The sequence below is a fragment of the Solanum tuberosum genome, unplaced genomic scaffold (assembly GCF_000226075.1).
Source record: "Solanum tuberosum cultivar DM 1-3 516 R44 unplaced genomic scaffold, SolTub_3.0 scf00296, whole genome shotgun sequence".
NCBI lineage: Eukaryota > Viridiplantae > Streptophyta > Magnoliopsida > Solanales > Solanaceae > Solanum > Solanum tuberosum.
The window spans coordinates 542,828-566,452 of record NW_006239217.1 but is presented as its reverse complement, the minus strand read 5'-3'; the positions used below and the strand labels follow the sequence as shown (position 1 = coordinate 566,452).

General features: G+C 35.2%; 2 protein-coding genes across 2 annotated transcripts; both read right to left on the bottom strand.

The window, feature by feature from the left end:
• Window positions 1-326: 326 nt before the first annotated feature.
• LOC102599420 (proteasome subunit beta type-3-A) lies at window positions 327-5,365 on the bottom strand. Its single transcript, XM_006359254.2, has 7 exons — window positions 5,240-5,365; window positions 4,900-5,081; window positions 3,976-4,083; window positions 2,909-2,998; window positions 2,707-2,791; window positions 1,541-1,635; window positions 327-733 (listed from the first exon to the last, which is right to left on the bottom strand). The coding sequence occupies exons 1-7, from the start codon at window positions 5,243-5,245 to the stop codon at window positions 685-687; spliced, it is 615 nt and encodes a 204-aa protein (XP_006359316.1). The 5' UTR covers window positions 5,246-5,365; the 3' UTR covers window positions 327-684.
• Window positions 5,366-8,740: 3,375 nt separating this feature from the next.
• LOC102599098 (uncharacterized) lies at window positions 8,741-15,687 on the bottom strand. Its single transcript, XM_006359253.2, has 6 exons — window positions 15,455-15,687; window positions 13,119-13,204; window positions 10,155-10,529; window positions 9,828-10,049; window positions 9,622-9,746; window positions 8,741-9,543 (listed from the first exon to the last, which is right to left on the bottom strand). Exons 1-6 carry the CDS (start codon window positions 15,455-15,457, stop codon window positions 9,320-9,322), a joined length of 1,035 nt encoding a protein of 344 aa, XP_006359315.1. The 5' UTR covers window positions 15,458-15,687; the 3' UTR covers window positions 8,741-9,319.
• Window positions 15,688-23,625: the final 7,938 nt, after the last annotated feature.

The window sequence follows — 23,625 nt, the reverse complement described above, 5'->3', positions numbered from 1 at the left end:
TTTCTATGGTCTGCAGAGGAAATTGAAGATTGTATATTAATATCTGTTCCAAAGTCTATCTTTCCTACAATATTGCAGTTCCACAAGGAGTCTCAAAAGAAATTGATTCATCTTCTGTATAATTTGTCTCCCTTTCACGAAGACCATTTGATACATTCAAGGATTCTGAGTATCTTCTCAAAGCATGACTTAGTTCCAACGGAGAAGATAACCAAAACACTACATAGGCAAAAACTATATGGTAAAAAATGAAATCTCATGATCTTGGCACGACAATCGAGCATAGCATAGTAAGACACGAAGACAATAGCCAATCCATACCCATATAACAATGTCAAAGTTAATCATCTCTTCCTCAATCAACTTGGTTACAGTGTCACCGCAACACGCTGTAACCATACAAGGGCGCATTTTGGAAAATCTTGGCATTACGTTGTATAGCCTAATGACAAGAATGTCTAGTGTGTGATGGCAGAAATTTGTTGGGATGCTCAAATAGAGGATTGTAAACTAACTACAATGTTAACATTCATTACTGACAGACAACTGAATCTATTAAATAACAATCTTGGAGAGAAGTTGATACGATAACATCAAATATGAAATGTTGAGTATTCATCAAAACAAGTGAAATGTCATCCCAGTGAAATGCAATAGTGAACAAATATGGCACCCCACATGTGTTTAGTCCATCCTTCCCTTCAAGATCCTCTCTGTCACTTCAGTTGGTGTCCTGCAACCACACATACATAGATTGGAACAAATAAGATTGGAGTACCCAAAAACATAAAAACAAATCACTTTAAACTAATATGATTTCATTAAATATGTCATGATCCCCATCCCACCCCCACCAAGGATCAATAAATGAAAAAGGAAACTGAAAACTCCAAGTAACCACAACATGTAATTGGGGTTTGTGGAGAATCTCAACATGCATTAACTACGACATGTAACAACCATTTTCTCCAACCAACCACCCTTCTGCCAGCAATGTTGTTCAGATCCTTAAAAATGCTGTCGGGACCGACAAATCCTCCAAAAGTTATTCATATTTGGAGGGTATGAGACAAGTTCAACAGTATTTCTGGAGGATCCGAGAAACATAGTTTGTCAAGCCCCTTCACTCTGCCAAAGCCTTAAAGACTTATCGTCTTCCTAAAACCAGTTCCCCAAGCAACAAGCAACAAGCAAGAACCCATATCTCCAACATTGGAAACCCAATCCCATCACCAATCCAACTCAACCACTTCGCCATGCCTAACAATGCCATATCTTCTCTGTACTTCAGGCTCTTCTAATTTTATTTTATTTTTGAGATAAAAAAACAATCAGGCTCTTCTAATTTCTCTTTAAGGAGGGCGCTTTTCTAGAATTACCTAACCCTCTAAACATGTTGGGCACACACTTGTTGCCTTAAAGACCACCATCTTGAATATAATAGATGATGGATAATTTGTTTCAATTAGAGACTCCGGTAGACACTTGCTAAAAAGAGATGATCAAGAAAATAGGCATATGAAAGCATCTGAATACTTACACAACATAAACATGTCCTCCCCAACCACTTAAACAGTCACGGTCTACAGATGACAACAGTGCCTGAGAGATGGTCTCAAACAATTCTTCCGGTCCCTGAAATGTTAGCATACAATAAGAAACCATAAAGCCAATAAAAATAAGAAATAAATGCATGACAAACAACAGAAGCATTGCAAAGAAGTAACAGAGTAAAATTCTGAAGCATGTACATGCAATATTGGAATGGAAATTCAATTTCAAAAAAAATCTGGAATGGAAGGTTCTGAACCTCGAGAGTAACTTAATTACCTGTCTTACAATTAACATGAAAACTCATCTTATTCATTTTGTTTGATTAGTCAAAAATCATTTCGGTGATATCACACAAAGATGGTGTCCAAAATAAATATTTTTTTTGAAATAGTGGTGTCCAAAATAATTTTCAAAGCGAGCGACTCAAATGGCTCAACCACCCAATGCACCCATAGCACATCTGGCTATTCCAATCATCTGTACACATCCTCTGCCTACAACTAAAAGAATGTGATAGAAATATTTTAAAATGCTTCTGTACATTATTACAGCTTATTATTTTACTCTCGTTCTGGATAGTCCAAAAAATACATAGTGGTATAATTTCCCATGCTGCCATGTTCTCCTAGCCAATCCTCTGTTCTTAAGAGATGATACTGTATCCTCTCCTCAGCATCATTAAAGTCATCAATTAAAAAAGTGCAACATCCACAATTGTGTTGTGAACCAACGATATAATAAGATGTCATGTGTTCAACTTTTCCTTGTACAAACAATACTAACTCACCACCACCACCACCCTCCTCTACCTCATATTATCTATTGTTATCACACTCTGCCCCCCTTGGTGCATTACTAATGTCAGATTTTTCACCCATCAAGCAGTGTCTGCTTAAAGAAAATCAATTTGTCAAATCTGCTAGTTTTAATAAATCAAAACAGAGAACAGTGACATATGGGACTCCATGATGTTGTCTCCAAACATATATCACCAACTGCCAGCTGAAGCATCAAATGAAAGCAGCACTTCAGCAACTCTAGGAAGATTATTCCCATTACATAACAAAAAAATGGACATGTGATACATGGCATTCAAGCTAGAGACAGATTATCTAATTATATGGCAAAAAATAAAGCAAGAACAGTACAAACCATGTCGGGCTTGTACATCGCCTCACAGGCACCGTAAAGTGATTCAGATGCAGTACCAGAAACAACAAAATCTTTTGCGAGCTCCCTGCACGACAAGCATTACATCTAATAAGTAGCAATACTATAAGCATGCAATGCCATGGAGACCCTGGCAGAGTACATAAGTCCCCAAATTTTAGCAGTAGAAAGAAACTCAACATACTTTGCTCCAATAGAGTCCATTGTGCAAATAAAAGGCTTGTCATCATCTCCTAATCCAGCAATTACAGGCTGGCACAAGTATGGACCAAACCTACACAAAACCAAATGGATAATGAAGTTATTAACAAGTTGATGAAGCATTGATCATGGATGACAAAACAACAACCCAGACTGGATTTAACAGGTTTTGTCCGACTAAAGCAGCTATTTGGAGTGAGCATTTCTTGTTTAGTTCATTAAGTCCAAATGCTAAGGTTAAGCTTGATTAATTTTTTAGCTCAAATACGAACACGAGATGTTCGAAAAGAGAGTTTGAGAGCTTGCGTTAATTATTTAATTAACCACTTTATATGGATCATACCTCTAAAATCAATGTATGATGTCTAAAACATGTCTGCATATGGGGGGCTTTGGGGGGGGGGGGGATATAGCAAGCAATTGGATTTTTTTTAGAAGTAAGAACACGTCATCTGATGTGATTTCTACCCATATCTGAGCACATCCTCCTAACTTGAGTAACCTTGGATACAATGTAGGAAATATTTTCACAATAAAGAGTCCTTTCTGCGCTCCTCTGATTTTTCTTTACTCATTCTTCACATCTCTTTTCTCTCTATTCTCCTCTCTTTCTTCTAATCTAATAAATGAAACCTCAGATCTAGTTTATCAAATGGAAAACGATGTCTCGGCACACTCATCAGTTAAAGACAACTTAAGTCTAAGATCCAACGGATCATTAGCTAGTTTGGAACTTGAAACTAAGGGTTTGAACTTTGGGCTCAAAAGACTAGTGGAACAAGCCACCAAACATTAGCTTCTCTTTTTTAAAAATATCTGGGCATGCTTGCACACACCTCTGCTAGTTTACCAAGTACAACAAAGTTCTTAAAAGTCCAATTGACTCTAAAGGAAGCCATTTAAACACTTAATACTCAATTAAAAACTATCTCATCAAATCTTCAAAAATGCTATTCATATTCAAGAACATGCAATTATGACTCTGACATCATGTAATCTTCAGGAAGTAAACGTTAACACACTGTCAAAGAACATATGCTAGTTACCAACCTTTTCTCATAAAGCATAGCAGATACAAGACTGGCAAAGGTCTCGGGCTTCATATCCCTATCTTCTCTAAGCTCATATAGCTTGTGACGGAACATGAGGCGTTGCTGCCTGAAGAAACCATTACCAAGAGCCCATATCAGTATGCATAATCCAAACAAATCAAACTATTAATACACAGATTGTAATACACCCTCTCCCTATCCATAATCAACAAGAATGCATCAGCAAATAAATAAGTAAAACACCAGTTTCACCCTTTATTGTCCACTCCCCACACATCCAACCCACAGGAAGCCTTCCTCTTTGTCAGTAATCACTAACTCCAAACTCTCACTCAAAATATTAAATTTCTACTCCAATATACTTCTCTAATTAATGTGCTCTATAAAGCTTTCCAAAATAAAGAAATAGGTCCTTTGATAAATGATGGTAATTTCTAAAAAATAAAGGCTTACAACACCCAACACAATGGGGAGCCAGCAAAAATAGTACTAATAATAACTACAACTTCTACGCCTCAGTGCCAAACAAGTTAAATATATACAATAATGATAAAAATAATAATATTAGAAGTTCTCTAATAAGTCTAGAACTTGCACATATCACCGATGTTGATCTTTTTCTTTCATTGTGTCCTATCTAACTTTTTTTTTATAATTGTGGCATCCAAACCAGCTTGGGCGCACCTCAACTAATTCCAAAAGATACCTTCCACCCCCCGCCTGCACGAGGTACTAAAAACTCTGACCACCAAAACCTAGGACATATGGGAAGAAATGACCTAGTATTTTTTATTTCTGCTAGGATTCAAAACTGAAAACTCATGATTCTCACCCCCACTTCATTGACTACTAACTCACACCCTTACATGCTCGTAGTTGTCTTTAGCTAGCAAAAAACAGAATTAAAAAAATTAGAAATTACAGTGTTTGAGTATCAGTAGCCAAGCCAGAAAGTCCAATAAAAAGCTTCTCATGTATTTTATAAATCCTCTGGAAATCAGTAGCGATTGTCTGCAGCTGTACTCCAAAACGCCTATCACTCGCAATAGCGAAACAGTTTTTCCCAACCATCGCAACCAAAGCACTTCCATTATACTCAAAGATCTGTTCATAAAAATTACCAAAAAATGAAAATACACTATTTAATCAGATTTCAAATTCGATCTACGAAAAGAACTAGGTTTTACACCTGTACTAAGCATAAAAAGGAAAAAAAAAAATTGTACAGTTCATAGAACGAAGGAAGAAGAAGAAGAACTTACCGACATTGGAGAGTGATTTAGAGAAACGAATCGAAGTTTTTGCAGAATGCTTTTGCTAATGAAGAGAGACTGAGTTTTTGATGTCTTGAAGAACACTTCAATTGCAAGGACCTTAATGTTGAATTTTTGGGGATTTAAATTAACAAGAGTATAGGGTCAAAAATGTCACAAAAAAAATCAATAGATATATTTGATCTTTTTCGTAAAATTCAAGGGTATATTTGATATTTTTCATAAAGTTTAGAGGTATATTTGATTATTATTTTTATACAAAAGTCAGATTGTAGCCCGTAGGAAATGGGCGATACGTTTGTATTTCTATGAGAAACTCGATGAAATATTTTTATACACAAGTCCTAGGAAGTGCGCGATTATTGTACTTCTATGAGAAGCTCAATGGAACCCTTTTTTTTATTTTATGGCTAATATATGTGTTAAGTAAATGTTGAAACGACAAAATTAAAGTTCGTAATAGTATTACAACAATAACAATAATTACAATTCAGTCTCAAATAAGTTGAGGTTAGTTAAGTGAATTTTCATTTTTGTTATTTAAACACATATATCAACTAGGTGAGCATGTTCGAATGATTTATATGTTATAAAGATTCATCATGAATTGACAAGTTTTATGCTGGTTGTCGACTTACCGGCTACCGCAACCATCCTCTACTTAGGCTTTTGAAGTCCCACAATAATATCAAGAAAAGTGTTATCTATTTAAAAATTAAACAAATATATTATAACATATACATATATCAAACTAAATATTCATTTACACTATATAATTACATTATTTAATTCACAAATTACAATTTTTCATAATTCTAATCTTTGCAAAACTTGTCTCTAAACCAAACTACTCGTGAGATTACTACAAATAAATAAGTTTTAAAAATTGAAATGCGAAATTTAGTAGTTATTTGGCAGTTGCTTTAGCAGCTCCTTCTCTAAGACCGTCTTCAATAGCAGTGCTTATTCCAACAACACCAAAATCGTGTCATACAAAGACACAAAAGTTATTGGGTAAATTTTAGGAATAACATAGTTTTAATATGAAATTACAATCTATCCCTCTTTAGTTTGTAATTACATTAATCCCTTAAAAAGTAACACAAACCGGATACATAATATGTAGCTCGGATACATTAAAGAGTATCTCGGATACATTATAACATAAACCAGATACATTAAAAACTAGCTCAGATACATAATATGTAGCTTGGATACATTATAAAATAAACCAGATACATAATATGTAGTTCAGATACATTAAATACTGGCTCGAATACATTAATATGTAGCTCGGATACATTAAAGAAATAAGGGATTTTAGAGGTTTTTAGAAATAGAAGGGGATATTGAAAATAAGGAAAACATAAGATGTGCATTTCAGTAATTTTTTCAAAGTTATAAAAGTATGATTTAGTAGATTAAGACTTACCCTGATAAATGTATTTTATATTAGATAAAATTGCAATTATGAGTTATAATTTCTTAAAAGACTTCAACATTGACTATTTTGGTAAATATAAAAGTCGAATAAAGCTTTAAATAAATATAGTTTTTTATGGAAAACTTACGCGGTTAAGCAAATTTATACTAGAGCTCTAAGATGTTTAAAATAAAAACAATGAAATAAACACTTTAACTGGATTCGAACCCGGATCTCACAAGTGGATCCTCTAACTTCTACCAACAACACAATGACACTTTTATGCTTTTTATGGGTGCACCGTTAATTATATCATAATTTCTGTCAGTTTTTCAAGATAGATATATATCATGTAACACATTTGCAATATGCAGATGACACTCTAGTGTTTTGTGGTGCCACAGGGGAACAAATGTTAATTCTCAGAGTTATTTTCAACATCTTTAAAGCAGTTTCTGGTTTGCACATAAATTGGGGTAAGAGTTTCATATACCCAGTTAATACAGTGCCAAACATTGAATATCTGGCAGAAAAGTTAGGGGGGAAAATGGGTGAACTCCCAACCACATATCTGGGAATGCCTTTAGGAGCTAAGAGCAAGTCCAAGAACATATGGAGTGGTGTGATAGAGAGAAGTGAAAAAAGATTAGCAAACTGGAAAAAGCCAATACATATCCACAGGTGGTAGACTCACTTTGGTAAGCAGTGTAATGGACTCTATCCCTTCATATATGATGTCACTCTTTCCTATCCTAGCCAGTGTTACTGATAGACTGGATGTTGTTAGGAGAAACTTCATATGGAAAGAAAGTGAAGACAAGAAGAAATATCATCTAGTGAAATGGGAGGAGCTACTGGAAAGCAAGAAAGGATGGGGCTTAAACATTAGGAAGCTAGACAGACATAACAAAAGTCTAATGATGAAGTGGTTATGAAAGTTTGCATCTCCAGAAGAAGCTCTATGGAAAGAAGTGATCAGGTCAAAATATGGCATGCAGGATAGATGGATGACAGAGGAAGTGACAACTCCTTATAATCGTAGTGTATGGAGATCCATCAGGAAACTATGGCAACTAGTTTCAACAAGAACAAGTTGCAAGGTTGGAAATGGAGAGAAGGTGGCTTTCTGGAAGGATGTATAGTGTGGGCAATGACCTCTGAATCAAATTTTTCATGAACTTTACAACTTATGTAGGCCCAAGATGCTAATGTGGCTGAACTATGGACAGGACAAGGTTGGAATCTTCATCTAAGAAGGAATTTAAATGACTGTGAAGTGAACTTTATAGCAGATTTTCAGAATACAGTCCCTCAAAATCTCAACCTTACAGAAGAAAAGGACAACTTGGTGTGGAAGGTGGATAGCAAAGGTATTTTCACTGTCAGGTCTACTTACAAAGATCTGACAGGAACAAATACTCAGGAGATAGGATGGACATGGAGAATGATCTGGAAGACCAAAGTGCCTTATAAGGTAAACTACTTTACATGGTTACTGACAAAGGAAGCAATCCTCACTCATGAAAACCTTAACAAGAGGATACATAACCTATGCTCTAGATATGCTATCTATATGAAGAACAAATAGAGACAGTCAACCATCTCTTTTTGCATTGTAAATGAACAGACCAACTGTTGCAGATGTTTTTACACAAGAGGAAGATCATGTGGGTGAAACCTGGGAGAATTAAAGAAGTGCTAAAAAGTTGGAACAATGACAGAAATGCAGGAAGAAAGGAGAGATGGAAGATGGTTCCCGCATGTATCTGGTGGACCATATGGAAGGAGAGAAATCAGAGACATTTTGAAGGCAAAAAGAGCAACATACAGAAGATCAAGATAGACTGCTTAGGCCTTTACCATTTTTGGTGCAAGTAGCTATAGACAACACTGGAAATGTTTTTAATGCAATTGACTGGTTGTAATTAGAATTATTAGGATTTTGTAAAGAGAATTTTGTGATGGGAGAATACACTTTGTTGTAGTACACCTGTGGATATATAGAAGTAAAGTTTACCATTCTCAAAAAAAAGAAGATTAAATGCCATTAGTCATCATCTCAATAATGACCAAAATAAGAATTTACTAATAATTGAGACCAAACGTGCTAATATCCATATAAATTATACATAATCAAACCTCGTCCCTATAATCCGAAATAGATAAGAGGAATTTCTAAGATGATATACACCTTCACCTCCAAGCTGTTCGAGTCACTATGGGAGCAAAACTCGGTTTCCAAAACAACCACCCTTTATCTACCACGTACAGCTAAACAGATGACATGTTACAAATGGTTAGCATTTCACAGGACATCAGGTTCTTCAACTGAAGAAAAAACTCGGTTTTTATTTGTTAATAACCGAGAAATCTCTGAGAACCAGCAGCACAAAGATCCGAAATCTGGTGGATAATGGATTCATCCCTAATTCACTTAGCCAGTCATGTGCGTCTAAACTCTCACATCATGTCACATCATGTGATGCGCTCTTATCATTAGACCAGCTTTGTCGTTTTTTCAACCAGGTTATTCACCAACAGCCCACAAACACATTCGTGAGGTCTCAATTTTTTCATGTCAGTCAAATGGTACAGATACTAGTTCATATTGAGAAGCTCAACATGAAAAGAAGAGGACAGATGCCTCAGGAAGTGCCAGACCCAAAGCTTACGTTATTGCTTAAAGTGCTAATAGGACTCTCAGCACGCGGAGTTTTGAGTTTCACAAGGTTTATATGATCTCCGGCAGCCAAAACATTCCCAGGAGTTTGAAGTATCACAGATTTAACCCTGTTCGATACCATTTGACAGCTACTAGATTCCTGCTTCACTCTAAAAACGCCCCATAAGTAGTGTTTGTGTTGGAATCCTGCCAACCAATTTCATCAAACAACTTAACAATGAAATCAAGATCTAAGCTTTGGTGTACAATCGAGTGAAAACTTACTCCAGTTATGCAGGGGAAGTTCTGTGGATGTGAAAACCAACAGCTCTGCATTTGTCATAACTGCTCGGAGAGCAAATTCTTCACCAATCATTTCCTCAATCAAATGATCAAAATCCTGCTCGTATCTGTACTGAGAAAAATAAAATGTCAACAAAGCGAATATGACGAAAACTATGTGTAAAATGGTGAAAATATAAAGTAATTACCTTGCATCCGAAGGAAAGAAATACAATGCAATGTTATCATCTCTAGGCTCTAATGTATTGAAACTCTTAGGCCATATATCAGATTTCGGAAGCATTTCCAAGTGAAGCAAAAGTGAAAATAACTTCGCTTCTTCAAAAACCTTTTGGCATGCTTTGACTGATAGGTGAGCAACAAGTCCATCAAATGTCTTATACTCTTTGTTCCATATGTTAAAACTACCCCTGCCAGAAAAAAGTGCAAGAAAACGGACATTTTCATTCACAATACGACAGGTCAATATTGATGAATTATCACCCAACTGAATAATCTGTGAGATATCTCCTCACCTCCAAATAGGATCAAGAACAGGTTGTGCTTGTTCCACGACAGCATGAATACAGTTTTTCTTATCTATCAGAGACGTAGGATTAGACTTCTTATCTAAGTGACTATGCTCTACCAAATCAATTCTAGGATGTTTCTCAACATCTTTCTCGGAAGACTTATTTTGAACCGCCGTTAAATCTACCTCAGCAATCGATGGAGGAATATCAAGTTTTGCTTCAGAACTTGCTTTAAGATGTCTTGAACTAGTGCAATTTTCAGGTAAGACGCCAACAGAATTCATGATAGTGAGTTCATTTGGCACCTTCACCTCACAATCATCACAGACCCAATAGACAAATTCATCAAATGTACTGGGAACTTTATCAAGGCAGTAGCTGAAAAGATTAAAACATGGAATATTAACAAACTAAAGAAAGACATGTAAAGGTTAACCTAAAACCATTATCAGTATTTAATGACAACCATGAAACTCAACTTCTTGGTAAAATTATCAGGGTCGACTTCCAGGAGCATGAGGAAGAAGCATGGGAACTACTGATGCAAATAGATAGCTGCAGACAGGCAAGGCTCCCGGAGACGAGGCATCTTTAAAGAGGCCTAGAAACAAAGGGACACATGAACTCAAGGGGCTCACCTCTTTGATGTTAAGATCAAAAGTGATGGGAGGAGAGTTCGGGGAAAAGATGGCAACCTTTTACAATGAAACTCAAATTGGTGACATGGAATGTAAGGGGATTAAACAATAGGGTTAAAATAAGAATTCTGAAGAGCCTTATGTACAACTGAAAGGCTGATATCATTGTCTTCAGCAGTCTAAGTTGGAGGGGGATGCCGAAGAGATTGTCAAAGGGTTACAGGGAGGGAGATGGGTGAAATTTTCCTGCCTAGAAGCAAGTGGCACTAGAGGGAGAATTCTGATGTTGTGGGATGATATAGCATGGAGAGGGGAGACTTTGGAAATTGGATTATATACTCTTACTTGCAAGTCTGTCGCACTTCTTCAAGACTTTTGAGTGCCACGTAACGGGAGTATATTCCCCAAATTGTTATCTGGAAAGGGAAAATGAGTGGGAGGAAACAGGAGTTGTTACGGGACTGTTGGAAGGGCCATGGGCCGTTTGTGGAGATTTTAATGTGACAAAGTTTCCTTCCGAACAATGAAATTGCAAGAGAAGAACTCCAGCTATGGAGGAATATTCTGATTTTATAGAAGGTTCTGAGTCAACTGGCTAATCTGGATGTTGTACAGGAGAACAAAATTCCGACAGAAGCAGAATCACTACTGAAGGCTCTTCTGATGGAACATGGAGAATACATCAAAAATGAAGAAATTTCACGGAGACAAAGACCCAGAGCCTTATGGGCTCAAGGAGGGGACAAGAATACCAACTTCTTTCGTAAAGTGGCAAATGATCATAAGAGAAATAGTAATATAGACCAACTAGTAATTCAAGATGAACAAGTGGGAGATCCAGTTGGAATTAAGGGGGGAATATTTGATTTTTATAGGAAGCTTTACTCTGAGACTCAGGACCGGAGACCATCATGCAATTTTATCATTTGCCCAGTCATCACTGAAGTTGAAAAAGAAGCTCTACAAAGGGATTTTGATGAGCAAGAGGAGTATACATGTCTAGATGGCTACACAATGAGTTTTTTCATCAAATGTTGGGAAGTACTGAAGCAGGACAACATAAAAACTTTCAAGAATTTCCATTCTCATGGAGTTTTTGAGAAAAAATTCAACACAACTTACATAGCTTTGATTCCTAAGAAGACAGGAGCCAAGGATTTAAGAGAACTTAAACCTATAAGCCTTATAGGAAGTATGTACAAGCTACTACCAAAGGTTCTAACAGAGAGGTTGAAAGGGTCATTCGTAAGCTGGTGGATGTTCAACATATGGCTTTCATTGAAGAATGCCAAAATAATGGATGTCCTAATTGCCAATGGAGAAGGTGATTCCAGAAGCTAGACATTGGAAAGGCCTATAATCATGTCAATTGGGAATCCTTGCTGAAGTTGCTCTCATGCATGAGTTTTGGAGGAAAATGGATTAACTAGATAAGATACTGTATTTCAACACTCAAAATTCTCAATCCTTATCAATGGTTCTCCCGAAGGTTTTTTCCTTAGACAGCAGCAATGCAGTACAGAAGATCATATTGAATTGCATTAGCCTTTTTTGTTTCTGGTGCAAACAGTTATATCAGATTTTTTTTATGGCCGTGGTGTCCAGGCTAGCTTTTGGGCACCTCGACTAATTCCATGGAACATTTGCCACCTCCCAGCAACATGTACTAGGTAACTCAGTCCACCAAAGCTAGGACATATGAGAAGAATCACCTAGTATTTTTAGTCTCCGTTGGGATTTGAACTTAAGACCTCATGACTCTCAACCACTTCATTGACCACTATGCCACGCTTTTGGGTGCCAGTTTTATCAGATTTAGCTTTTCTTTTTGTGGCAAAAGATGAAAAAGCCAATCTCATCAGTGAAGTCAGGATTAAACTTCTGCCTGCTGAAACATTGCTTAAGCTTTTCTTTTCCTTGTCCCTTTTTTGCACTTCTCGCTGTCAAAAACATTGCTATAGACGATATGATTCCAAAAAAACATCTGCCTACTGAAATGTTCATCTTGACTTAACCTTTGTTGGAAGAGTAGAACTATACGCATATCGCTAGTCCAAACCAAAACAGGATTTACAGAACGGTCTTAAATATTTTCTTTCATGATTACAGTTGACAGATACCAAGAACATGTTCTGATGATCACACAGGAACTCATCTTAGTTCCATCATCAACTAATATACATGTTCCTGCTAGTAATAAGGCAATTCTTTGCACGTTCATGCAAAATAGCAGGGCAGAAATCAAGAGCAAAAATGAAAAACAAAAGCTAATAAGAGACGGTAAAATGACTGAACTTTAAAAATGACATTTGGTAACAATCTAACTTACCGATGTACAGCAACTTCAAGACATTTTACACAAAATACAAATGCGTTAGAGAATCCTTTGTCACCACACTGTAGACATATTATCACCTGCACAACATGGCGAAATAATAATTAAAAATGCAGCCATATGCAAAACAATATACAAATAATGCAAAGTTTGTGTTATGTTGGATTTTATGCAATTATAAACAAGTTAATGCTGTTTAAGTAAAAGAATACATACACAATAATACCTCATCTGCACATGAAATTTCTTATTTTACCCAAACAATTTCACAATCCACAAACTATAACAAGCAAAGTAAATCTGATAGCTCCATCGTAACAAAGAGAAGATGGTGAAACAACAAATCCACAAGTAAAAGGTTCTTTCAGAGCTGTTCTGTCAATGGAGACTGAATAGATACAAATTTATCCTCTCTATGGTGGACCTTGTTGTATAAAACTAAATACATCCATGAACGCCAAAAGAGGTGATCAATAACTATACCCACCATATTTCACCCAAAATTGTGGCCCAGTGGTCAATAAAGGGATTAAGAACAATGAGGTCTAACGTTCAAACCCCAACGGATACAAAAACACACATGTGATTTCTTCTCATTTGCCCAAGCCTTGGCGGAGATAGTTACTCGCTACTTGTGTTGGTAGAGATAGCAAGCATGGGCAGAGCTAGGTACTGTAATCCAAATCTCCTTAATGAAAGAAAATTACACTATATATACTTTTATGTGTATATACTAGATATTAAATCTCCACAGGGCTTCTTCCTATGATAACTTCATCATATTTTGAATCCTGAATATCCTCGCTACACCACCGTAGCAGGTACCCCGTGAAATCCGTCCAGATGTGCACAAACTGGCCTGAACTTCAACAACAAATGACAACATACACCAATGTACTCCCAAAAGTGTGGTCTGGGAAGGGTGGTACCCCTATCCATTGAAGGTAGAGAGGTTTCTAAAACAAGTAAAAATTATAAACAACATATTGGAATTGAGAACTATGTGGTCTAATGTTCAAACCCCAAGGGATACAAAAACACCATGTGATTTCTTCTCATCTGCCCAAGCCTTGGTGGAGATAGTTACTCGGTACATTTGTTAGTATAGATAGCAGGTATAGACAAAGCTAGGGTACCACAATCCAAATCCCCTTCATAAAAAAAATTACACTATATATACAAGATTAAAATATCTTTTTGTGTACCCTTCGGGATGGCCCAGTGGTTTGGGCTTGGGACTTCCATGTTGGAGGTCTCAAGTTCGAAACCCCTTGCCAGCGAAAGCAAGGGGTTTGCCTTCTGGGTCGAGCTCGTCGTGCCGGGCTTGCCTAGTGCGGGTTACCTCTCCTATGTGGTTTGCGAGCTATTGCATAGGAGCGGAGGTTTTACCCGATGCGCACCCAAAGGGTAGCAGCTATGGGTTTCCCTTGTCATCAAAAAAAAAAAAATCTTTTTGTGTATATACTAGATATTAAATTTCCATAGGAATTTTTTTTAATGACAAGGGGAAACTTGCAGTTGTTACCCTTTGGGTGCACATGTGGTAAAACCCTCGCTCCTATGCGATAGCTTGCAAACCACACAAGAAAGGTAACCTGCACTAGGCAAACCTGATGCGACGAGCTCGACCCAGAAGCTAAACCCCTTGCTTTCGCTGGCAAGGGGTTTCGAACATGAGACCTCCAACGTGGAAGTCCCAAGCCCAAACCACTGGGTCACCCCAAAGGATAAAATCTCCATAGGACTTCTTCCTATGACTATTTCACTATACTTTGAATCTTGAAAATCCTCGCTACGCCATTGGTAGCAAGAACTTGTGAAATAAATCTTAGTAATCCCACAAGTGGAGTCTAGGAAGGGCGGTGCCCCCACCCTTTAAAGGTAGAAAGGTTATTTCCGAACACCATGGTTCTAAAACAAGTAAAAGATATATCCACCATATTGGGATTGAGAACAATGAGTCTAATGTTCAAACCCCAAAGGGATACAAAAACACCACGTGATTTCTTCTCATTTGCCCGAGCCTTGAAGGAGATAGTTACTCAAAACTTGTGTTGGTGGTAGAGATAGCAGGTACGGGCACCGCAATCCAAATCCCCTTCATCAAAGAAAATTAAACCATACATACAACATCAAACAGTATCTTTTGTTTCCAGGTGTACACAAGCTAACTCGAACAACACATTTCTAAAATAAGAAATACTACTACATTGAAAAACCACAATGACAGTCAACAGAGAAAATTATAACTTGTGATAAAAAAAATAAAAAATCAATGAGAATTAATACTAAGGCGAACAGGAGGAATGAGAAAACATATATGAACATACCATGGCGGAAACAAAAAATGTGAGGACCCAGAAACAACTGCATGAGAATTGAGAAAAAATCAGAACATTATGCACCTCGCAGCTGTATATATTAATGTATATTAGAATATGGTAACAATTTTTTGGAATGAAAAATCAATTTCATCGTTCTTCTGCTAAACCCCTAAAAGTGGCATTGGAAGCAGGGTGACAAAAGGCTGAATTAGGACAAATTTGGACAATAGTTTCATAGGGTTTTTAATGTATATTTGATCTAGAGGTGGGAGATCGGGTTTCTCAAATTTCGAGTTTGGTAATTGATAGGTAAATATAGATACTTCTCTGACATAAGTATGTTCGCTATTATGTTCGGGTTTCCCAAATTTCTATTATTCATTTTAGATAACAAGTTTTAAAAGTATTTCTTTCCTTCTTTCTTAGACTTTGTGCCGAATCAAACGACTTCACATAAAATGGAACGGAGAGAGTATCAAATAACAATTTTTTAGATTTTGGTTCGGTAATTGAATAAACGGTAAATTAACTTCGATTTGATATGGTATTCACTAATACCGTATTGAAGTCATAGCCAATTGTATTACAAAGTTAATACTACTTCTCCTATCATTTCTAATTTTTTTAATGCGGAGATGCAATATAATAGAAAATCAACAAGTAAGAAAACATAAAAAAAAAACAAATTGATACAACTAAAAGACGTGTGTTTAGATTGTTTATGCTTATTCTTTAACTCTCTTTGGACTTAAACTAATTAGTAATGGATATGTTGATATATGACTTTCATTAAGTAAATAATTTGATATTTGGGAAATATCGAATACCATTTGGTATTAATGTCTCATACCAAACCCAAACCCAATATTATAATTCTAAAATTTTACTCAAGAATACCGTAGTTCTAAAATTTTACTCTCGAATACCATACTAAATTATCAAAAATTTCAATTCAATTCGGTAATTAAATTTTCAATTTTTTATATTCAACCCTAATTTGATCCCTCAAAATAATTACCTATTTAAATATGCAAATAAAAATATCAATTACTATTTCCATCTCAAAATAAGTGTTATTTCACCAACAAAGAAGAAGTTATTTTGTCCAAAATAAGTACCATCGTAAAAATTCAAAATATTATTAAATAAACTAATTTAGTAAATTATACATGTATTTATTAATAAACATAATTTTTCCTAGAATAACACTTATTTTTAGACTGATAGAGTATTGTATTTATTTTGGTTAGCAACTATCTGTATCGATTTTTCGAAAAACTACCCCCTTTATCGATGCAATGCCTTCTTAATTAAAGTGACCTAACAATATATATATATATATATATATAAAACACGTCCAAAAAATCTCAATACTCGAGCTATCATGTGTGTATACGTAAACTAACATTAGATGTTTATCGAAATACATATGAATTATTAGTTGTTCATTTTTTCTATATGAAATATTATCATTGTCGAGGTAGAAAAAATAAACAATTGATAGTTATTATGTGTTTTGATAAACATTTTGTGATAGTTTAGTTAAGAAACTTACACGATTAATAGTTCATATATGAAATTAAAAAAAAAAACTAAAATAGTACTATAGGTGTGTTTTTTAACCTTTTTAACTCATAAATAACACTACTAGCCCCTAAATTATTGCTAAATATTAATCTTACTGTGATACATGATTGAACATATTTAACTTTGAATTAATTACTATTTTTTTCATCCTTTAATCTTTCAAAATTTTCAAGTATGCCACGTTAGAAATTCCTTTTTTTTTTTTATAAAATTAAGGGATAAGGTGCAAGTACCCCCTAGACTATGACCGAAATCCCAGAGAGACATCTTAACTAAACTAAGGTCCTATTACCCCTGAACACATTTTTTTTTTTAATTTTGTACACCTTTTTGGCTTACGTGACATCCAAATATCTCCCACGCGCCTCAACTGTGTGGAGTAACGAAATGTGCCACGTAAGTCAAAAGGTGTACAAAATTACAAAAGAAATGAGTTCGAGGGGGTAATAGGACGTATCTTTAGTTAAGGTGTGTCTTTGAGATTTCGGTCATAGTCTAGGGAGTATTTGTGTCTTATCCCTAAAATTAAACCAAATGTGCAAATTAAAATTAGTAGTACTGAATGATATGCATATCGTCAATTAATTTAACAATTTGTTTTAAATTAAGTATTATGTTGTTGTTGCTGTCTTACCCTCTCCAAATTCCACTTGTGTGATCAAAATCAAGTATAATTACTATGTTGTTGTTGTCGTCGTCTTGTGACTTTGATTTACTCAGCAAAATCTAGGGAAGGTTTTCGCTTTGATTTGAACTTTATGCGGTCGTTTGTTATGACTATTTATTGTTGCTACTATTGAAAACACGTAGAAACACTTTTGAAATCTTGATCAAACACAAATGGTTGCTCTAATATTGACAAAAGCACTTTTCAAATTAAGTAGCCAGTTCAAACACTTCTTAATTAATCGACAGTTAACTGTATGAGTCATTAACAATAATAAGAATACCATACTGTAAAATGTGAATGTACTGTCCGCTACCTAATACCAAAACTACCTTTTATAGCTAAACAGATGACATATTACATATGGTAACATTTCACATAACATCATTGATGAAAAAAACTGTTTACATTTGTTGAAAATCGAGAAATCCTCGAGAGCCAGCAATACTAAGATCCGAAACATAGTGAATAATACGAAACTTTTGTCCATTGCAAAGTTTAATTTCAGTCAAATGGTAGATAAAGAAACTGATATTGATTCCCCTGTCCTTTTGGCTGACTCTATTGTACCCAACTTTAATCCCAACTACAATAATATATAGTCATCCAACCTAGCAATTGTTTTTCTAATCCTCTTGCCTCTTCCCAACTCGTTCGTCATAACTTGTGCATCGTCCTCAGTAAGGGACCTATGGTTCACAGCATCTCTGGCAGCCAAAATATTGTCAGGAGTTCGATTCCTGTTTGGTACCAGTAGACGGCTACTAGAACCCTGTGTCGCTCTGAAAATGCCCCATAAGTAGCATTTCTGTTGGTATCCTGTCAACCAGTTTCTCAAATAAGTTAACAATGAACATGGACTAATAACAGTTAATGAAAGCACAAAATAAGTAAAAACTAAAAACTTACTCCAGTGACGCAGGGGCAGTTCTGTGGATGTGAAAACCAATAGCTCCCCATATGGTGTTAATGCTCGGAGAGCATGTTCTCCACCAATCATATCTTGAACCATACTATCAAATTTATCCTGGTGTCTGTACGGAGAAAATGAAAATGAAAACAAAACAAATTTGATGAATAGCACTAAGCATAAAATGGTGAACATATAAAGTACTTACCTTGCCTCCGAGGGGAAGAAAAACAACTCGATGTCATCGACAGTAGCCTCTGGTGTGTTGAAATACTTAGGCCATAAATCGTCTTGAAACCATTTCAAAGTGAAGATGAAGTTGAAGTAACTTTGCTTGTTCAGAAACACTTTGACTTGCTTTGTGGGAGAGGTGAGTAACAACTCCGTCAAGCGTATACTTGTTGTTCCAAATGTTATAGCAACCTCGAACAAATATTTTTATTCACAATGTATACAACAATAAATTCTGAATAATCTGTGAGATATGTACTCACCTCCAAATAGGATCATCAACAACATGACTATGCTCTACCAAATCAGTTACAGGTGGGACAACATCAGAATTCGTTGTTCTAGTGATTTCATTCTCGTTGCATTCGTCGCATACCCAAGGGACATATTCAGTGAAGGTGACTTTGTCAAGGCAGTAGCTGAAGAGATTTAAAACACACAAGATTATTAAACCATGTAAGGTTAACCTAAATTACAAAAAGGAGGCGAAAGAAGTCTACACATATCAATTGATTATTAAGATAGAAATTGAAATAGAGAGACTACTACACAAGTTTTGAGTAATAAAGTCCACAGTTAGCCTAAGATACCAAATTACCTCCATCAGAGTCAAAACCAGCATAATCGGACTTAGAAAGTTACAAACGATCTACTGATAGCCATTTATCATTTCAATTTTATCATATGCCTTGAAATAAACAACAAAGTCAATAGAAATATCCAACCAAGGTCTATTCAGAATAGAGTAAAGGTGTTATAAACCTTGAGGCAACATTTTAGACATAGTTTGCTTGTGTTTTTGACATTGGCTATGCATCCTTTCTACATTCCATCTCATGTGTGCCCAATAATTTTTTCCGCTAAAATGTCTAAGTGTCTTATGAACCCTAAAATGTTCCATCATTCCACCATCATGGGCCTATAGCAGACAACTCTTTCATGGAACGTTAGACTAACGAGCACTATAGTTTTTACGAGACTCAATATCACTAGCATATAAATCCTTTATACCTTCCAACTTAGGACTCAAAATTTTGATTAAGGAATATTTCCTAAAAAGCATATGGATAACCACAATATCGTTTCCTTGTATGAAATTCTACCCAGTAGCATGCCTTTGATTCAACCTACCTTGAGTTTCATGTCATTATTTATCTTGCATGAGAACGACTCAAATAGCTTTCCCCGATGCATGAAACTCAACCAAAAAGGTCTTGTCATAATTTGCAAGTTGCAATAAATGAGGCGAACTAATTTAGCTTATATTTCAACTTCTTATAAGACTTATCTTACTTTAACCCGCCACAAAACCATTATCCTTTTTAATCATATCATATTAGGGGGCAACTGCTATACTCTATCCTCTTCAAAACCTCCTATAAAAGCTTCCTAACCCATTGAAGCTCCAAACCTCTCAACACTCTTAAGAGTTGGTAAATCCCTTATAGCCTTTACTTTGGTCTCATCCACTTTTATGCCCTTCCATCTTACTACAAACCCCAAGAAAACAACCCTAAAAATCACATTTATTAAAGTTTGCATAAAATTTCCCTTTCTTAAGTATTTCAAACTTGCCAAAAAAAAAAAACTCTCAATACACGATTCTTAAACATATGAAGGGACATTTACAACAAATAAGCAATCAAAAATCATTTATATGAAAGCCATACTTTGTTTTAAAGGTGACCTTTCATTTGGATTTGGTGATAAGGAGAAAAAGAAACAAAGTTCATATTTCTTTAAGCGAGAAGAGCAACACTCACTTTATTGAATTATATCCATTCTCCTACCTCATGGAGGTAGAGAGGCTATTTTCAGAGGACCCTCAACTCAAGTATAGAAACTCAAAGTAGGTATGAAAAGGAAACAATAACAACAACAATCTAAGCATACCGATATACAACAATAACAATATATAACAATAGTAACAATCTAAGCATACCGATGTACAACAACTTCAAGACAACTAATACAATGAATAAAGGCATTTGAGAATCCTTTGTCACCGTAGTTTAGACATATTTTCGGCGCCTACACAACATGGAAAATAATTATTAAAACTACATTCATATGCCTAGCAATATTTAAAAAATGCAAAAAATGCATGTACTCTATATGACGGAAGTTAAATCAAGAAATTAAAGCATATGTCATAGTCTCCATTCTCCAATTTTAGGAGATGTAATGAGTCAAATCAAATCTGAGTTGTGCTATCAATGTAGACTGAATAGGGGAAAGCTGGAATAGCCTCTGTCAAATCTTTGAAGCAGACATCAATCAAAGAACATCCATCAAAGTCAAATGACTCAAACCACCTAGAAATTTTAGTAAGCTCAACAGTGATGGAAGTCGCGTTCAAGAAAGCTGTGGTGGAAGAGGGATAATCAGAGGCAACCAAGGCAACATGATGTTTGCTTACTGTTTAGGTCTAGGCCAAGGTACTAGCAACATGGATGAAGCCTGTGCACTACTCTATGGTCTTAAATGGTGTTTTAGTAGAGGTTACGATAGGATTTGGGGAGAAATGGATTCCCTACTCTTAGTTAAATGCATAAATGGAGAATGGAAAATGCCTTGGAGATTGGATAAATCGATTCAAGAAGCACAACAAATAGTTGAATCTCATGGATTTATCATCAGTCATTGCTTCAGGGAAGCCAAAAACCTACTGATATATTAGCATCCATGAGTTATAGCGTTGATGCAATACATGATTTCAACTCTTTCTCTGATCTCCCGAGGGAAGTTAGGGGATTAATTAACATAGATAGATGGGAGCTCCCTTCCTTCAGAATGCAGTAGGTTAAACCTTCTAATTTTTTTACGAACCCCCCTGAATACTCTTTGTCAAGGAGTCAAGTTAGTAGAGTAATAGCTAGCTTAGACTCCCCTTTTTTTTGTGTTAACTTGTAGAGTTTATCTAACTCTATTTCTACCCCAAGATCTTGTATTAAGTTTTGTATGCCAAACTTCAAAATGTAAATCTTTCATATCAATGATCATCGGAGGCAGTTAAAAAAAATTATACTATATATTGTAGCTAGAGTACCACATATTCTCAAAGTTTTGTTATTTTCTTAAAGCACGATTGATGTAATTATAATTAAAAGTTATAGACAATTAAATTTCCAATTAAGTTTCACTTCTTAATTTGTCTAATTCACTTCAATTTGAATCAACCATGTTTTAATATTAGCTTTCTAAAATTGTCTTCAATTTTTTGAGGTGTCTTCTTAGACATTTCAAGGTCAAACTAATTAAATTATCAAATAATTAAATTTTAAAAAGACATTGTCTTAACTTTAAACATTTTTTGAAAGTGTAATACAAACGACAATATTGATGATTTAAACCTATTTTTGTAATTAAAAGTAATACAAAATATTATACAAGTAAACATGATACTCTAATTGGTATATTCAATTAAATGAAGTTTTAATTCTATTTTTAAATATTTCTACTACTAGAATAATTTTGATGATTTGTGCAACAATTGACTCAATTGAAAAAGTTTTCCAAACTATAATCCATACGAATTCACTTAAGATATAAGCGTTTGTGGGGTTATGCAAATCACAATAATTTATATATGTCAATTGGTGTCTTAGAATTATTACAAAAAATATTATATCACTAATTGAAAAAAAATTAATTATCAAATTATAATTAACTATCATGTATTTTAATAATTTATGAAAGTAAAATATATAAGCAAAAACATTAAATAAAATAAGATCTCCCTTTTAATTTTTTTATTGGTAATAGTAAAACAGATTCAAAAAGCAAAAATAGAATAGAGAAAGAGAGGCAGTAAATGTGGAAATAAATTTCCTTGACCGATACTTTTCAATGCTGCTACTGCAGTCTTTATATATAGCTAAAAAAGAAACAGCAGGTTTAGACTAAAAATTAGGAATTACCCTACAAAGTTTTCTCCTAAAAACTAGATAACAACCCACGTATAAAACTACTTCCTAAAGACTAGGACAAACCTACCAGATAGAAATTTTATTTACTAACAACTCTTATTTTACTAACGGGACTCTTTTAAAAACTAACGCCCTCCCTTAAACTGAAACCTCTCATGCTTCAGTTTAACTTCAACTTCTTGAACTCTTCCATAGTGCCAATTCCAATCAACCTCCTCAAATTTTGGAAAGGAAACAACTTGAGAGGTTTGGTAAAGATATCTGCCAGTTGGTCTTCACTTCGGCAATATTCCAACTCTATTGTTCTTTCGTCGTTGAGATCTGACAGAAAATAATACTTCACGTCAACGTGCTTGCTTTTTCCATGTAGCACATGATTTTTTGATAGCTTGATGGCAGAGTTGTTGTCGCAGAAAATTGTAGTTGCTCTTTCTTGTTTGAATTGTAGTTCTTCAAAAATTCTTCTTAACCAAACAGCTTGACAAACACAAGCTGTAGAAGCAACAAATTCCACTTCAATACTCGATAAAGTGACAACTTTTTGCTTCCTGCAAGACCACGAAACAACCCCTATGCCTTGCATAAAAACATAATCGGAAGTGATCTTTCTATCGTCTTGATCTCCTGCATAGTCATTGTCCGTAAAGCCAATCAAATCTGACTTTTCTCCTTTCGGGTAGAAAATGCCAAAATCTTTCGTTCCTTGTAAGTAGCGAAGAATTCTCTTCGCAGCTAACAAATGCATCTCCGCTGGACTCTCCATATATCTACTTACAAGACTTACTGCATACATAATGTCGGTTCTTGTGGAAGTTAGGTACATTAAACTTCCCACAATTTGTTTGTAAAACAT

Bases quoted from the DNA above. Each gene is read 5' to 3' on its own strand.
- LOC102599420 (XM_006359254.2), bottom strand. The intron at 2,792-2,908 runs GTATGTTGAGTT...CTTGTCGTGCAG, and splicing joins ATGGACTCTATTGGAGCAAA to GGAGCTCGCAAAAGATTTTG. The intron at 1,636-2,706 runs GTTTGTACTGTT...CTAACATTTCAG, and splicing joins CGATGTACAAGCCCGACATG to GGACCGGAAGAATTGTTTGA.
- LOC102599098 (XM_006359253.2), bottom strand. The intron at 10,530-13,118 runs GTAAGTTAGATT...TAATCTTTTCAG, and splicing joins CTTGAAGTTGCTGTACATCG to CTACTGCCTTGATAAAGTTC. The intron at 9,747-9,827 runs GTAATTACTTTA...TTCTCAGTACAG, and splicing joins TTCTTTCCTTCGGATGCAAG to ATACGAGCAGGATTTTGATC.